Raw genomic sequence first — 17,329 nt, forward strand, 5'->3', positions numbered from 1 at the left:
TGGCAACATCGCAGAACCATCAGATTTAGAACAATACAACACTTGAAAACAACAGTACTTGAAAATGAAACAGAGGAACACCACATGAGAATGCAATATAGTTGCAGCATCATATTCACCAACAATCTGACTTCTTCATGTCCTCTTCTAACCCAAATCATAAATACACATATAATTTATGTTAGTTTAAGATCATCCAATAAGAAACTAATTATGATATAGTAGTAGATGTAATTTTTGACGAGCTGAAGTCAGTGGTGGATCCAAGATTTAGAGTCTCTGGGTGCCAAACAGACTCATTGCCTAAATTATCTTTATGTTTGATTCGAATTGCTCGTCTTTTCGATTTATATGACAAATCAATCAATAAAATGGAAATAAACAACATGTATAAATTTTTTAAAAAGTGCTTGTAGGCTGTTTACGAAAACTTTATGGTGGTTCATAATGTTCATTTGTCAAAAATCAAATAAACATAAACACATTAATATTTATTTTGATTTAAAGTCAAATAATTACGTATTTAAAAAAGAGTTAAACTAAGATAAAATTAAGATATTTGTTTTTAACCTCTACAAAATCAATTGTCTTATTTTTAGGATAAACATAAATAGTTATTTAAAATTACTTGTCAATCAACAAAATATAAATATAATTAACCTATTTTCTTTTTTTCATTTTACTCTCTCCATTAATTTATAGGTTATTTTTTGTTTTTGAAAGTCAAGCTATAAGGTGTGTTTTTTTGTTCCTTTTTTTTAAAAATTATATAAACATGACAAGAATCGCAACTAATAATGTTTTTGGTTGAATTGCAACTTAGCGAGAAGGTAATATTTATGAACAAACATAAGTTGCAATTCTTATTATGTTAATGTAATAATAATAAATATTTTAAAATATTAATTAAATTTCACGTAGCTTGAATTTCAAGAATAAAAAAATATCATATAAATTGAGAGAGTATGTATATATGTAGGAGTTTATGGATGATTTTCTATTTTGGGTTACATGAAAATAGTACTAAAACTTATATAATTATTGGTTAAAATTACTGATGATCTTTTTGTTATATTTTCTTGTTGCAGAATATTTGATGCATTTAAGTGTTTCTGAAATTATTGAGAAGAAAAAAAAACAATTTATACCTCTTTCTATTAGTTATTAACTTTTTCTTTTACTTCTTTAAGAAATTATAAATAAAAATGATAGTTTACTATTTTAATCTTTCAGATAAACATTTTTGTAATTTTTTACAAATTTTGTTTACACTTTAAAGAAAAATTAATTGTTAGGATAAAGAAAAAAAATTAAAATTTGTTGTTTAATTTTGTTAATTGACTTATAATTTTTAATAACTATTTTTAGTAAAATGTAAATAATTAATATAGAATAGAAAAATAATATCTAATGTTAGGAGTAGGATGAATTAGGCTAAATTTCTTACTTATAAAATTATTTAAAGATAAAGAAAGTAGCAAATAATTTGAAACAATGGTAAAAAAGAAAAAAAGAAAAAGGTTGAAAAGCTATTACTATGATTTATGAGAGGAGCCTTTAGTTTTAAAAAAGAAAAAAAGTGAAAATGTGTCAAATGGGTTCGATCCCGCAACCTAAGACTCAAACATTTGACCTTTTACCACGGGCACCACAAAGTACTTTGGTACTGTGGGTGGCAGATTTATTATTTATATATAGACTGTTTATATATATACCTATATACATAAAGTTTCCGTTGAAGCTCGTGAGTGGCATGGCACCCCCACCCGCCTGAATAGATCCGCCCCTGGCTGAAGTAGTCTGATCCTGTGACAACATTATATTTGCAAGTTTTTTTGTTATGATCAGGCTTGTTGCATGTACTGCAGTTTAGAGATTGGGTCTTTCTTTTCATCCTTTTGTTTTCTTCCTCTCTTTTTCTTTCCTACAATTGTTGGAGGTAGCGGTGGCAAATGGACGGATTGGGTTAAATTTGGACGGATTGAAAATGGGTCAACATAAAATGAGTGATAATTCAATCAGTCCATATTTGATATGGGTAAAAATGAATTGGGTAACAAATGAGTTGGGTAAAATACTAGTTTACCCATATTTTCATGAGTAAATAGTACTCTACTTAAAAATTCAACATGGAGAAAATATTTTAGTCTTTTTTTAGATGAAAAATGTTGAAAATGCTTCATTTAGTTTTATTCTATCATAAAAGTAAAAAAAAAATCCTATAAGTTTTCAATATAAAATAAATTTATGTAATAATAAGGGGAACATATTTTTAATTTCAAAATAAATGAATATTTGCATTTTAGAACTAAAACATGCTTAATGTACTTTATGCAATGTCAATACTAGTACATGATTTGCTTATTTTACACTATTATTTATTATCCAATATAAAATTAAGCAAATAAAAAAATAATTAACAAAAGAAATGTACATTTAAAATATATATTTTTGGAGGGCCAAAGACTTCACCTTTTCAATTATAGAGAAAATAATTAATTTTATAGAACATAAAAAGGAAGAAAAGTTACAATATTTTTGGTGATATCATGAATTTTGAGTGAATAAAAGTTAGAAGCTTAACCCATTTGACAATTCATATTTTACCCATATTTTTATGGTTTGAATATGGGTATCAATCCATATTTTATCCATGTAAAAAGTCACTCACCCAACCCATTAAAATATGGACGGATTGGATGGGTTACAAAAATATGGGTTTATTTTGCCGGCACTAGTTGGAGACAAGGGAGAAACTTTAGTTGATTTAGCCCACATTTGTGGTCCATATATCGGAAAAATTGCATGTTCATAGATTCTTCTATATGTTTCGACTTTGTAACAATCATCCACATAGTCAAGAATGTTATCCTTCTTCACCCAAATTGCCGCAATAGCATGCTTAAAAAGAATTCCCATGATACTCATTTTCTACAACTACATATTTTGTTCTCCAAATCAACAACCCAACTAACGTGAATAGTAGCTCCTATAATCTCATTATTTCATTGATTAAAATTGTTATGAAGATGTCTTGCTCAAAATCTATGATTGACATACAATATGACCTTTTTGTTTGTCGGACATAAAGGTCCAACCAGTCTCATCTATATCTAAATCACCTGCCAAATAGTTCAAAAACCAAACCCACGACTCTGTACTTTATTTCTCAACAATTGCATACGCAATGAGAAATATATTATTATTACCATCAATTCCAACAACAGTTAAAGTTGCCTCCCATACATTGAATCCTTCAACCAACAACCATCCACACCTATTATTTTTTTGCATCCTACCTTGAAAGACAGCTTTCAAGCAACAAAACAAATGTATATCTTTTGAAATTGTATGGCTTGTTCGATATCTCATTCTCAGTGAACTTCATGTGACTTATACTACCTGGATTTGTTCTATCAATTTCAATACAATAATCCCACATCATTTTATATTGATCCTTGATATCACCATCAATCAATGCAATAGCTAATATGTTAGCTCTTTTGGTCAAATTAGTTAATCAAAGTACACTAATTCATGTTTATTTATTGAAAACTTTACTTCAAGAAAATACTAGAAAAGGGTATAATGGTAAACTTACCTATTGTAGCGCATTCAAAATTTTCATTCAGGGAGTTCGAAAAATAAAAGTATAAACGTATGAATAAGCCAACAAAATACAATTCCAAGGAAGTAGTAGTATATAGTTTATAGCTACAAAAAGTTAGTTCCGTTCCAAAAGACCTTTTATCACGTTTGAATTTTCTTTCAGTTTGGATTTTTTTGGGTTTAAATCTACTCTTTTAGTACTTTTTTTTAAAGAAAACAAAAAATGTGAAAGATTGGTCCCTGAAACAGAATGAAGAGAAACTAAAAAATAAAATGTTCACAATGGGATTCGAACCCCAAGAGATCTACCACTACACTACAACTTGTTATCTACATAAATACATAAAATTTACCTTATTTATACAATGTAATTTTTTTACCGAAGGGGTTCGAGTGAACCCCTGGAACCCACGTGGGTCCGCTCCTGCTTACCTAGTCATATGAACGAGAAATGCAAGTTCAATGTGAGAGAATTGTCCGTACTATGTGGGAGGATTATATTAAAGACTAGTACACCACAACTTATATATGTTTATTGAATTAAATCTTGATAAATAAATATTATATTTTTTAAGAATATCTTTTTGTGATAGTGTCTTATGGGTTTTTATAACCTTTTTTTTATTTGGTAAAATTGTATAAAGAATTGAGACAATTTTAATAGTTTTACAACTTATGATACGCTCACTCTGCTCTCGCTAATACATCCCTATCCTCCTCTCGCATACATCTCTCCTCTTTCTGATACATCCCTCACCTATGTATCCGGATGTCTGCTGATGTATCCGAAGTCCAATGATGTATCCAGATGTCCTGTCTCCTCTCTGATACATTCCTCACCTATGTATCCATGTCCAGTGATGCATCTATAGTCCAGTGATGTATTAGGAAGTTTAATAATGTATTCGAAATTCATAAATTTTAAGGAAATTTTTGTAATTTAAAAAAAAGTAGAAAAATAATATAATTAACTTTTAAAGATTTATATAAATTATACTTATAATGTTTAAGCAGGCAGAATAGACCTAATTTATGCCAATTTTGGCTAAAAGCTTAATATAGGGAGTACAATAATTACTTGCAAACAGAACTCTTGTTCAAAACCCAGAACATCATCGTCCCACACTCTGAGAGAGTAAGAAAAAAGGGAAACAGTTTAAGGAGTTTACTGAATTTGCAGTGGACACATCAAATTCGAAGAAAATGGCGCTCAATCTTCGTCAAAAACATACAGGTAAACTTGAATTGAGCGGAATGAATATAGCTATATAGACTTGATTTTCAATTGAATTTTTGTTGATTGATTTGATTGTTCAGAGTGTATCACGCGGATGTTGAATCTGAATCAGCCGGTGAATGCTGGTGGCACCGCCAACGAGGAGGTTTACAAAATCATCATTTACGATCGGTTCTGTCAGGACATTTTATCGCCGCTGATTCATGTGAAGGACCTCCGTAAGCACGGAGTTACCCTCTATTTCCTCATTGACAAGGATCGCAAGCCTGTTCACGATGTTCCTGCTGTATATTTCGTCCAACCCACTCACCTCAATGTCCAGCGCATCATTTCCGATGCATCCAGCTCTCTTTACGATTCTTTCCATTTGAATTTTTCGTCTTCCATTCCTAGACCTTTGCTCGAGGATCTCGCTTCAGGTTCCGATTCAATTCCATCTTTATCTTACATATTATTTCATAATGTGTCATATTGTACTGTGTTGTATATTGTTTTAATGAATATAATGTTTGGATAGATTGATAAATATAAGTATTAAGTAATAAGTAAATACAAAATGAGATGAAAATATTAAGGTAATGACGCGACCACACCAAATCAGTGGTTACACAAAATGATACTTTTCGTTATTACCTAAGGATGAAGTTAAGCGATATTATACAATAAATTTAGGAAGCAATCAAAACAAATATGATACTTAAACTATCAATACAATACAATGCAAAAGGTAACAACCATCCAACCAAGGTGTTAGCTTATTTACCATTGTAGTCTAAAGCCTATGCTTTTGTTTCAGTGTCCCACATCGAATGAAAACGTATGGGTGGACTTAGACAATCTTCCCATCCGGAGCTAGCTTTTGGGGAATGACTTGCAAGTTAGGTGCAAGACCTAATTTGACGGTTTTTCCCCAATAAAAGTGGTTTTTTTGGGAGTTGTTAGGTGTAAGGCATTGGATCTGATTTGGTTGATATCAGAAAGAAAAAAGAAAAGAGTATAAGTTGAAGTTGAAATTCCTATTGTCTGTACATGAATCTTGTTTGGAAAATAAAGTGAATTTTTTGTGCGCCGAGACCATTATTTCACATGTAATATTCCTTATACCTATCTTTTAAATTTCAAATTTGCAGTTTTGAAATAATAGACAAGATAGATACACAAATACTTGAAATAATTTGCAAATATTTCAACTCGTTGAGTGATATGCTTGTTTTTTGCTTCAGGTACGATTAATTCAGAGTCGATTGAGAGGATCGCGAAAGTGCATGATCAGTACTTGGAGTTTGTCACGCTTGAGGATAATTTGTTCTCCCTTGCCTACAAGAACTGTTATCTTCAGTTAAATGATCCCTCAGCTGGGGATAAGGAAATTGATGAGATTGTTGAAAAGATTGTGAGTGGGTTGTTTAGTGTGTTGGCTACTCTTGCTGTTATCCCTGTCATCAGGTGCCCTCGTGGTGGGCCTGCTGAGATGGTGGCATCCCTGTTGGATCAGCGACTGCGAGATCATTTGTTGGCGAAGAACAATTTGTTTTCAGAGGGTGCAAATTTCACTAGTTCATTTCAGAGGCCAGTTTTGTGTTTATTTGATCGGAATTTTGAATTGTCAGTAGCGATACAGCATGATTTTAGGTATAGGCCACTTGTTCATGATGTGCTTGGGTTGAGATTGAACAGATTAAATGTGCAAGAAGACAAGGGTGGGATGAAATCCTATGAGTTAGACAGGTCTGATCCATTTTGGATGGCCAACTGGACATTGGAGTTTCCAGAGGTTGCAGTGAAGATAGAGTCTCAATTGGGGAAGTACAAGAAGGATGTTGAGGAGGTAAATAAACGAACAGGGGGGAGCGGAGGGACTGAGTTTGATGGAACAGACTTGGTTGGCAATACTAAACATTTGATGAATGCTGTAAATTCCCTACCTGAGTTGACTGAGCGAAAGCAAGTGATTGATAAGCACACAAATATTGCTACTTCATTACTGGGCGAGATCAAAGAGAGATCCCTTGATTCGTATGCTAAAAAAGAGAGTGATATGCTGGTGAGAGGCGGGATTGATCGTAATGAGCTCCTTGGAGTGCTCAAGGGAAAAGGGAGTAAAGCGGATAAGCTGCGATTTGCTATAATTTATCTAATCTCAACTGAAAGCATGCCTCAATCTGAAGTCGAAATGATTGAAGCAGCACTTAGGGAGTCTGAGATCGATACCAGTGCTTTTCAGTATGTTAAGAAGATAAAATCATTGAATGTCTCTTTTGCGTCAGCAAATTCTGCAAGTACGAGTAACATTGTTGATTGGGCTGAAAAACTCTATGGGCAGTCAATCAGTGCTGTTACTGCAGGTGTGAAGAATCTTTTATCCAGTGATCATCAGCTGGCTTTACCGAGAGCAGTAGAGGCATTAATGGAGGGGAAGCCAAATCCTGAAAATGAATCTTATCTTCTTCTTGATCCTCGTGCACCGAAGTCAAGCTCTGCATCTAGTAGCGGTCATCTAAAAGGACCATTTAAAGAAGCTATAGTGTTTATGATAGGTGGTGGAAACTACGTGGAGTATGGAAGCTTGCAAGAATTTGCCAATCGCCAACAGCCAGTCAAGCATATCATATACGGGACAACAGAAATTCTTACAGGAGGTGAGTTTATTGAGCAGCTTGGAGTACTGGGGCAGAAGATGGGACTGGGAAGCAGCGGAGCTGTACCCGCCCATTCATAGGTTGAATTTTGTTTATCAACCATTTGTGTTTCAGTATCACCGTTGTTCACTTTACTCAGCCACCTTGCCTCTCACTAGAAAAGTTTACGTTGAACCCAATAGTCTAGTTTGAGCAAATGTAGAATCTAGCTGACTGTATTGTTGATAGCGCTAACTTTTAGTATTCGACTGTGAGGCGTACTGGTCTTTAAAAGTATAGGAATGACTTCCATTTCAACTTTTGAGGTTGAGTTAAGTAGCTGTTCTATAGTCCATACAGTTGGAACCAAAATCTACACATCTTTCTAAGAATGTTTCTTTATGCTTACACGCTCTGTCAGTCCAATTATTGTTTATGGGATTATGTCCTTGTCATTTATAAATAAGAAAATCCATTTTTTATTTGTAATGCTTGATGCATGCAGCTTAAATGAGATAAGAGTAGTGCTGTCCAAGTAAAATCAGTATGCTTGGAAGAGCCTCATATGACAAAATTCCAACATAGTTGCAGTCTCTGATCATTCTGCAAGAACCTCAGTTGTGTTATCCTTCGATATGACATGATTCACAGATGCATATTTCTGTCATTCTTCGTTTTACACTGTATTCTAGTTGATGGACCTATAAAATTATAAACTAAGCTTTACCGTTGGGGGTTCAGCCTTGAATTCGCTCAGGTACGAGCTTGTCTATCATGGTTTGAACCTTCAAACAATGATCCTCATGCAGTGTTTATATCTTGGGAAGAGTTCATTTTCACATTTCCATCTTGGCTTCTGCTCATGTGCGCGTTATAATGCATACTTTCCATGTTATCTTTTTCTCCTTTGAAGGTTTTGTAACTTTCCTTTCTGTCAGAGCTTTAAATGAAATGGCTTGGTGCCTCTGTATTGTTTTAGGGAAATGTGAAGTGGAACTGGAAAAGAAAAAAAAACACATGTTACAGGATTCTTGAAGTGGTAAAATTTCACCACGTGTTTGACCATAATATTTGGAAAACATATTTTCACTTTTTAGAAAAAATATGATTTATATTCATAAGTTTTAAAAACTATCAAAACTAACCATAAGTTTGTATTACAAGTCAATTGGATCTTCGTTGCAACAAATAACAAGTAGTGTCCATGACAATGGAGGAATGTGGTAGTTTGGAGTGAGTGCAACAAACATCATTCCATACAACGTGAAGTAGACAAAGTACACAATTTTGTTACCCTGACCCAATTGTTCACCAACAATCATATCATCACTTTCATAGAATATTTCATCACTACTTTGGTGTTCACGTAAACAATTATGTAATAGACCACAAACAACTACTATAGAGGGTGTCTTTGTAAAAGACAAAAGTTTAGTGTATAATTTGAATTTTTAAAAGATCTCAAATAATGAGATTTGACCCAAATACTAGTTTTTTTTAGTATTTGGAAATTTGCCAAATAATGGCAAATTGTATGGACAAACACTATTTGCCAATTTTTCCTCCAAATTTTACTTGAGAAATCTATGACAAAACGGGTACTAGCCAAAAAAGGGAGGTAAAGAACAGGAAGTAGAAATAGATTGCGTATTTGTTGTCAAGCTTCTCAAATATGCATAATACATAAATATGTTTTTTAACTTGATATTTTATACCTCCAACTTTGGCTGCACAAATAAATACTTAAACTATCATAAAATGGAACAAGTAGACACACACGTCTTACGTAACATAATACATGTAAAAACGCCACACATGACACAAAATTGTCATGTAGAATGCCACGTAGGATGAATGTGTCTATTTGTTCAATTTTATCCAAATTCAAGTGCCTATTTGTACACACTCAAAATTGGAGGGTGTAAATGTCAATTGAAACCAAGTTAAATTACATGTTTATGTGAAGTATTTTGAAATTAAATTTCATTTGAATTTATCTTAAACAAACACAAATTTAAAATTTAAAATTTAAAATCCAAATAGCACCATATTGACAATTTGACAAAAAATAAACGTCAGTATGTTATGTACAAACGGAATTGGTATCAGACGTTAAAAAATTACTAGTTGACACTTGACATTGCCCCTCCCTTGCTCTCGTGGGCCGTCAGTGGTCAGTTTTCCGGCATCTCCTTTTTCCTCCTCCTTTCCTTCCCTTTTTCCCTTTTCCCCTTTCATCACCCGTCTCTTCCCTTCCTCATCAGCTCCCACCCTATTTTCCATGCCCCAATAGTCAAACTTCCTCAACCATTTTCCGATCAATGGCCAAGCGAACCCTACCCATCCTCAAGCACTTCCTCACCTCCCCATCTCCATCTCCCTCTCCATCCCATGCCTTAACATCCATCCGATCCGTCACCTATATGCCCCGACCCGGCGATGGCACCCCACGCGCCGTCACACTCATCCCCGGTGACGGGATCGGACCTCTAGTAACTGGTGCTGTTGAACAAGTCATGGAGGCGATGCACGCTCCTGTATACTTTGAGCGTTATGATGTTCATGGAGATATGAAGAGTATGCCTCCGGATGTGATGGATTCGATCCGGAAGAATAAGGTCTGTTTAAAAGGAGGGTTGAAGACACCCGTGGGTGGTGGTGTTAGCTCTCTCAATGTTCAGCTTAGGAAAGAGCTTGATCTATATGCTTCCCTTGTTCACTGCTTCAACTTGAAAGGCCTTCCTACGCGTCATGAGAACGTTGATATTGTTGTTATTAGGGAGAATACTGAGGGGGAATATTCGGGATTGGAGCATGAGGTTGTTCCCGGTGTTGTAGAGAGTCTGAAGGTACTCTTACTTTCACCTTTATTCACTACTTGTTTATTCTGAGCTTGACTTGGTTTTAAACGTGTAGTGTTTTGTGTAGGATCGTTGTTTTTGGAATAATATTCATGCAATGTCAAGTAGTAATTCTTTTAGGTAATCAAAGAGGTTTTGGTGCTATATTGATATCAACCTTATCTTAGACATTTAGAGCAAATGGAAATGGCAGCAGAATGAAGTGACTAGAGGCTTGGATTAATTGAAAACCAAAGAGAACCTACACTTAGAAGGCTTCATCAACTGGATTTTAAAGTAGATTAAGGCAACTGAGTGTTGAGGGTCATAAGAATTGTCTACTTTTACTTCCTGTAATGTAGAAGGTATTTTATTTATACAGAAGTTGCAAACAAGTTAGGGAGATTGAAGGCATATCCTTGTCTTTTAACGAGATTTAGACCCATCTAGTCCAAAGCTTATCCTTGTCGTGTGATAGACAGAATCATTCTGGATAATATCAATTCTCCCCTTCCTGGATTTGAAGACCCAAATCCTCATCCTTAGTAGGATTTCAAATTGTATACCAGCTGAGTTTAGTCCCATACTTTCTAAGATTCTACTTTGTTTATTACCCTCTCAGAAAATGGAGGCCCATGGTTGAACTCAATACGTTATATTATTAGGATTGTTCTAATAGATGTTGGAGGAAAAGCCTAAAGAAACCTTAAACATTTTCCGAGAAAGTCTGAACAGTGCTAAGCATCTGGTTCTGCCTACTCCTACAACAAAAGGAACTGTGTTTTTACAATTTCGGATGGAGACCAAAGTGCTTATACAGAGCAAGAACAAAAGTCTATGTTGATGGCCCATATAGCTTTAGTTGTAGGTCCTGCTGCAATGATGCACTATTCTGCTGCTCTTCGCACGTACTTGATCTGTTTTTAACTCTGCAAATTGATAGTAAACACCATTCTGATGGTATCCGATCAAATAGTTCAGGTCACCGCAGAGAACCATCACATTGACTCTTATCACAAGCTAGGGGAAAACACTTAACTGTCAATGTCATTATAGATTCTAAGTGAAAATACAATTCAAAATAATTGGGGTTAGGCCTCTAGAGTTCCAACACTTTTTTGAGATTAAGTAGAATTCAACACTTTGTCCTAATTCTTAACTATTACCTATGGTTGCTCAGTCAAGCGTGCCTGACCTCTGGTATGGTTGTGAAACTTAGAGTCATAACTTTACATCGTACTCGCACACCATGAAGAACTCCTCTTTTTCTGGTGCTCTAGATCCATAAGGGTCTTGAGTCACCTCCATAAAGTAGGCTGTAATATGAGCTCATCGTAGGTCATCTCAAGATGACTCTTTTCCTCATCTACCTATCAACGTACCCAAACTGTATGCGGTCATACTTGTTAAAACATTGTGGTGATTTCCATTCTAAACATAATACAACCATGAGGTGCACTTTTATGATATTAAATGAATGAAAATTTTAATTTTTAAATAAGTTGAGTCATATATATCCATAAGTGTTGTTTATAAAAAGGGAAAGTACCATTGAGGTCACCATGCAAAGCGAAGCCTGGTATTTAAGTGGAGAAGGGTAGAGGGGCGGGCCCATTATCCACCGAGTTTAGAAGGCTGTGATTGGTCCAAAGGGTGGGTCACAGATGGATTTCTCGGTAATCAAAAAAAAAAAAAAGTACCTTTGAGGTCCTAACTATCTTTTTGTGGCAACTTCCTTAAACTAAATAGTTTCTTTGTTTCATTTAATATGATGGTGGACATGGAGTATATGATGTTATTTTGGCTTATATAGTATAGGCCAAATATATCGACGGCCCTCGAATTTGGCATAATATTTCATATTGACATCTTATCTTGGGGTTGTACCTATTGAACACTTTAATTTGTCAAATATGTGTCTATTGAACACGTAATGAACAATTAGTCCAAAAAGGCCAATCACATGTAGTTTAATAACCAGTTTGGTCAGGCTTTTCCAAGGCCAAAGTGTTTTTATGTACTTTTTCGGGAAACGCTTTTGAGAAAATATTAGAAGCACTTTTAAAAGCTTGGCCAAAAGCTAACAACGGCTCAAAAGTGCTTCTAAAAAAATTTATTAGCCAAATCCAAATTGCTTTTCACCAAAGTACTTTTTGAAAAGCACTTTTTACAAAATAAGCTGATTTTACAAGTTTGGCAAAAAAGGCTATAAATGTTGTGAAGTGGCAAGGGAACAAATGAAAGAGTACACGTGGCTATTCCAATTCTACTTTTTTCTTCCCCTCACCCCCCCCCCTCCCTCCTCCTCTTCTTCCAAGTCCTTTATTCCATGCAACCGAGATTGGCTTACATAGATTTTTTTACATCTTCTTCCGGGCGGTTTTCTAGTCTCATGCATATTCCATGTATGTGATGTGCCAAATATTCGCCCCCTCTGTTAACCTCCTCTTCCACTCCATTTTCCACCATTCCGTATAAACCTTTTATTTTAAAACTTCCAGCTCCTTTCTCATTTCGTAATCTCACTCACTGCCAGTTTTTAAATGAAATAGAACCACAAAACAGTCACTGACAAGCAACCAACCAAATAACAACAGTTGGACAGACACCAGAACTACACCACAACTGGGTTATCCATGCTTAGTATTCGAACAGACACGAGTAAATCAAGAAACTAGCTCAGAAAGCAGAGAAGCAATCATCGGACTTTCTCTTGAAATTTCCATGTTTCAGGCATCATCTTCTCACAGAAAGTTTTAAGTGGGTTTATAATTAACCAGAAAAAATGGAACTATATATGACGACCTCAAGATGAGGTGCCAAAATGAAATATCGTTCCATGTTTGGGGGGCCGTCAATTTATTTAGTGGAAGAAATTATTTAAGTAATGGTTGAAAAGTTAGTATGCTGGAGAAAATTAAAGGTAAAAGTTCAAAGTTTGAATAGCTTCATGTATTTGAATTCTTAATAGTTGTAAGTTGTATAAAGATAGAATGGTGTCAAACATTTGGAAATATCCAAAAATCAAAGAGTCATATATATTGGAGCATTGGGAGTTTGTTTCTCTTATTGACCCTTTGACTATTGGATAATTAGCAACCCGTCTGAAGCACCCCCTTTCCATTCATAGAGAGATCCAATCGTCAAAATTAATAAAAAGGCCCTCTCCAGTAAAATTCTGTTTGAAAGTGGATGAGAAAGTTTGTCATGTACTTCTTTGAATGAGTAAATTTTGAAAGTTAGACAACTCTAAGAATTCAAGGGAAAACAAAGAAAATAATAGTTTCTCGTGTTTTCTTCCCCTTTCTTGCTTCTTTCTTTTCTTCTTCTTCGTCTTCACCAAGTACTTTCTTCCTTTTCTGAATGCTTGTAAATTAACACTGAACAATTTATATTGGCAAAGCCAATGGATGTGGAAGAGAATGGAAATAAATTTTAATTTACGCAAATGTGACTTTTGTTTTAAGGTGATAAAAAATGAGTCGAACAGCGGCACTAGTTCTGTCTTGGGGTGTGGGGGGTGAGGATGAGATGAATGAGGAGGACCTAGAAAAAGATTGACAAGAAGAGGTAAAAGTGAAAATGTAATTGAAATAACTTCTTATTCACGCAATGTGTTTTTTTATTTTAAGGTAATAAAAAAAGAGTTGAACGGCAGCATCAATTCTGTTTTTGGGGGGAGGATGGTTGGGAGGAAGGAGGACGAGTTAGAAAAGGTGATCTGAAGGAGGGGGAGGGATGTTCCTGGAATGTTGGACCTTGAATCATTGCCAAGAAGAGGTAAAAGTGATAATGTCTATGCCCATAAACTTCATAGTTGCTGTAGTGAAGCTAACTAAAGGTAAACTTGTCATCGTTTGGAGAGGCATTTGGGGAAAATAGAGTTGGAAGGAGTATGTTGCCACAAGTTAAATAGTTGAAAGGGCTCTGTTACACTTGTTCGTATTGAAATGATTCTATGAGAAAAGTGCTAGTGTTTCGTATTTCTTAGTGATTTGCCAATCTCCTGTTAGATAAGTTGCTCATGTATAATTTTGTTTGTTACCAGATGTTCAATCTCCTGTTAGATAAGTTGCTCATGTATAATTTTGTTCATTATCAGATGTCCAATTTGTTGCTGAGAAGTGTATAGTTCTATCACGTTTCTTTCTTGGTTGTTTTGCCTTAATGTATGAACAAACTCAGCCTTTGGGTTTCTCTGTTATTCTTCAAGAGTTTCTTTCTTACTTTATCTTCTGAACATACTCTCCTTCTCTCTTTGTGTCAAAATTTCTATGTTAAGGCCCAAAATATTACATTTTGTGTTGTTAACCAGCACCTAACATATTCTGTGCAGCACAGCCAGAGATATTCTGTGCCAGTGTTGTAATGAAAAGAACTAGTTCAAGTACATCATATGCTAAGATTATCTAAATGTTCAAGTACATCATATGCTAAGATTATCTAAATGATATTTGTCTAAACCAGATAACATATCCAGGTTTTAAAGTAGTTTGCAAGACAGTTTAATTACACATCTGAATCTAATATTGATGTACAAATCAATCACTAGAGTCTTTTTACCTGAGATCTGGTGCGATCATTCTTTGCTCATCCCTTGATTTTTCTTGTAAGTTGGTAAACTTACTGTAACGAGTAACATTTTCATTAGATTAGGACCTAGCTCGTGCTTGCTTTTAGAGGATCTTTGAATTGTCAACTCCATCATCTGCCTGTTGCAATATTTCCATAGCAACTTTGTTTGTCTCGCTGTTGCAATTTCCAAGCTGGGACGGTTTGTTACATTTTTTTGCTTTTTCCAATTATTTTGTTGTGGAGTACTTGTTCAGTGGTCCCTATGTACTTTTCTTTGCCTGTGTGCTCAAGAGTTTCTTCCCCCTCTTTTTATTTTTAATTCCCCTGGGGCTTTAAGTGTAAGGACATTATGGGCCATTTTTTCTCAACTTCTTTCCTTTTTTAGGATAAATTTTAATTACTCCCAATAGACCGGATGATTCTTCTCAAGTTCTTTATACTATCTTTTGCGGTTTCCTGTTTAACTTTAAGAGCCGTCCAACATTTTCTTTCTTGCAGATTCTTATTGTTATTATCTTTGGTATGTGAATTTTCTAGGTGATGACAAAGTTTTGCTCAGAACGAATTGCTAAATATGCCTTTGAATATGCATACCTCAACAATCGCAAGGTAGTGACTGCTGTGCACAAAGCAAACATTATGAAACTTGCAGATGGTTTATTTTTAGAGTCTTGTCGAGAGATCGCAAGCAAATACCCTGGGATCAAATACAATGAGATCATTGTGGACAACTGTTGCATGCAACTTGTATCAAAGCCTGAGCAATTTGATGTTATGGTACAAGTTCTGCCTATTACTCTCTTCTATTTAAGATTCTTGATCGTTCTCTTTTTTTGTTGATGTTTGATTACTGACACGGTGAGTTTTCCTGCATGATGGTAAAGCTGTATGCAATTTCTTCTCTATTTGGACTTCTCATTTCATCCTGAAAAAATGGAAGTCTTTTTGGGGTTGGGGTAGGGGAGGGGAGCAGGGATAGAGAGCTAAAAGCTTCTTATACAAGTCGGAGTATTAGGACCCTGGTGATTGCTAGGCTAAACATCACATGTTAGACTAGTTAAACTACAATGCTGGGCTGACCTTTTAGCATATTTATCCTTCTCTCTTTCTCTTGCTATTAGGATGGGTAAAAGGATTGAGAGTTCCAGCAAATGAAAAGATGAAATTCTTACTTTAGGTTGCTGAAATGTGAAATATAACAGCACTTTTGTCTTGCTGGTATTTAACAAGTTTGGAAGTTTACAGAATAGATTTTGTAATCCTTATCCATATTGCATGACAGGAACCTACTTTTGTATTCTGTTCACAGTGTGCGCTTTTCTTGACATTACATTGTCACTAAATGTTTCAGTCTGGATATGAATTTGAAGTTGTATATCACAGGTCACCCCTAATCTCTATGGAAATCTGGTAGCAAATACAGCAGCTGGTATTGCTGGAGGCACAGGTGTTATGCCAGGAGGTACATTTAAGTGACAGTTAGAATTTGTTCTCTCTAAATTGATGTGGATATGTTTCAAAAAAAATTTCTGCATATTATTACATCCCCTCTACTCTGTAGGATTATCTGGTCAATTTTGATATAAAATGATCATATTCATCTTTTGAGCTGCTTTAAAGCTCGAAGAAGGTCTAAATGTGACTTATATGGCTGGCTTCTTGTGGATCAGGCAACGTGGGGGCTGACCATGCGGTGTTTGAGCAAGGTGCTTCAGCAGGAAATGTAGGAAATGACAAGATACTAGAGCAAAAGAAGGCAAACCCAATTGCCTTGTTTCTTTCATCAGCCATGATGTTGAGACATCTGCAGTTCCCTTCATTTGCAGATAGACTAGAGACTTCAGTGAAGCGTGTAATTGCCGAAGGTAAATACATGACCAAGGATCTTGGTGGAGACTGCACCACCCAAGAAATCACGGATGCTGTCATTGCAAATCTGAACTAATTTCTAAACCCACTCCCATATCTTCCGTACTCGAGATTAATCATGCTGCAACATGTTTTTAATTTATCATCCTTGCGATGACTCCAATTGTTTCCTACTTCTGTTGGTGCACCATGCCTTTCAAGATGGCACATTTCACAAAATAACGTGAATCTCCCAAGTGGAAATATTACTGTAAGAAACAGGATTTTACAAGCTTATAGCCATTTATTTCCTATAGAATGTTTTTTTTGTAATGAAGGTGAATAAATTTGATACCAACTTTTGAGCTCAAGAACAGTTTGTATGGCTTGTTTGCCGAAACATGTCAAATGGTTCATGGTTGTTTGCTCCCTTCCCCGGTAAGCTAGAAGGACCGACTTAGTTAGCTATTATAGGAGTCGTTGGTGTGAGGTATAAGGTATAATAATTTAAGGAAAAAATGTATGGATTATTTTATTTCACATTTGGTTGGAGGTATTAGGTAATTGGATAATTTATCACTAACATTTTTGTCATAGTGATG

The 17,329-nt window shown here is 35.1% G+C and overlaps 2 protein-coding genes across 2 annotated transcripts; both read left to right on the forward strand.

Moving 5' to 3' along the window:
- Positions 1-4,698: 4,698 nt before the first annotated feature.
- Positions 4,699-7,565, forward strand: LOC125839917 (SEC1 family transport protein SLY1-like). Its single transcript, XM_049518884.1, has 3 exons — positions 4,699-4,843; positions 4,927-5,265; positions 6,070-7,565. Exons 1-3 carry the CDS (start codon positions 4,813-4,815, stop codon positions 7,563-7,565), a joined length of 1,866 nt encoding a protein of 621 aa, XP_049374841.1. The 5' UTR covers positions 4,699-4,812.
- Positions 7,566-9,630: 2,065 nt separating this feature from the next.
- Positions 9,631-17,095, forward strand: LOC125839990 (isocitrate dehydrogenase [NAD] regulatory subunit 1, mitochondrial). The gene is made up of 4 exons (XM_049518971.1): positions 9,631-10,313; positions 15,417-15,656; positions 16,263-16,341; positions 16,550-17,095. Exons 1-4 carry the CDS (start codon positions 9,786-9,788, stop codon positions 16,822-16,824), a joined length of 1,122 nt encoding a protein of 373 aa, XP_049374928.1. The 5' UTR covers positions 9,631-9,785; the 3' UTR covers positions 16,825-17,095.
- Positions 17,096-17,329: the final 234 nt, after the last annotated feature.

Source organism: Solanum verrucosum, unplaced genomic scaffold (genome assembly GCF_900185275.1).
Source record: "Solanum verrucosum unplaced genomic scaffold, falcon-dt-bn FXZP01000177.1, whole genome shotgun sequence".
NCBI lineage: Eukaryota > Viridiplantae > Streptophyta > Magnoliopsida > Solanales > Solanaceae > Solanum > Solanum verrucosum.

What these genes read in the sequence shown, in the direction of transcription:
- LOC125839990 (XM_049518971.1), top strand. Translation starts at nt 9,786, where the DNA reads ATGGCCAAGCGAACCCTACCCATCCTCAAGCACTTCCTCACCTCCCCA. An exon ending in CTGAGCAATTTGATGTTATG is followed by an intron (nt 15,657 to 16,262) that starts GTACAAGTTCTG and finishes TGTATATCACAG; the next exon opens with GTCACCCCTAATCTCTATGG. An exon ending in CACAGGTGTTATGCCAGGAG is followed by an intron (nt 16,342 to 16,549) that starts GTACATTTAAGT and finishes CTTGTGGATCAG; the next exon opens with GCAACGTGGGGGCTGACCAT.
- LOC125839917 (XM_049518884.1), top strand. Translation starts at nt 4,813, where the DNA reads ATGGCGCTCAATCTTCGTCAAAAACATACAG. An exon ending in TCTTCGTCAAAAACATACAG is followed by an intron (nt 4,844 to 4,926) that starts GTAAACTTGAAT and finishes TTGATTGTTCAG; the next exon opens with AGTGTATCACGCGGATGTTG. An exon ending in GCTCGAGGATCTCGCTTCAG is followed by an intron (nt 5,266 to 6,069) that starts GTTCCGATTCAA and finishes TTTTTGCTTCAG; the next exon opens with GTACGATTAATTCAGAGTCG.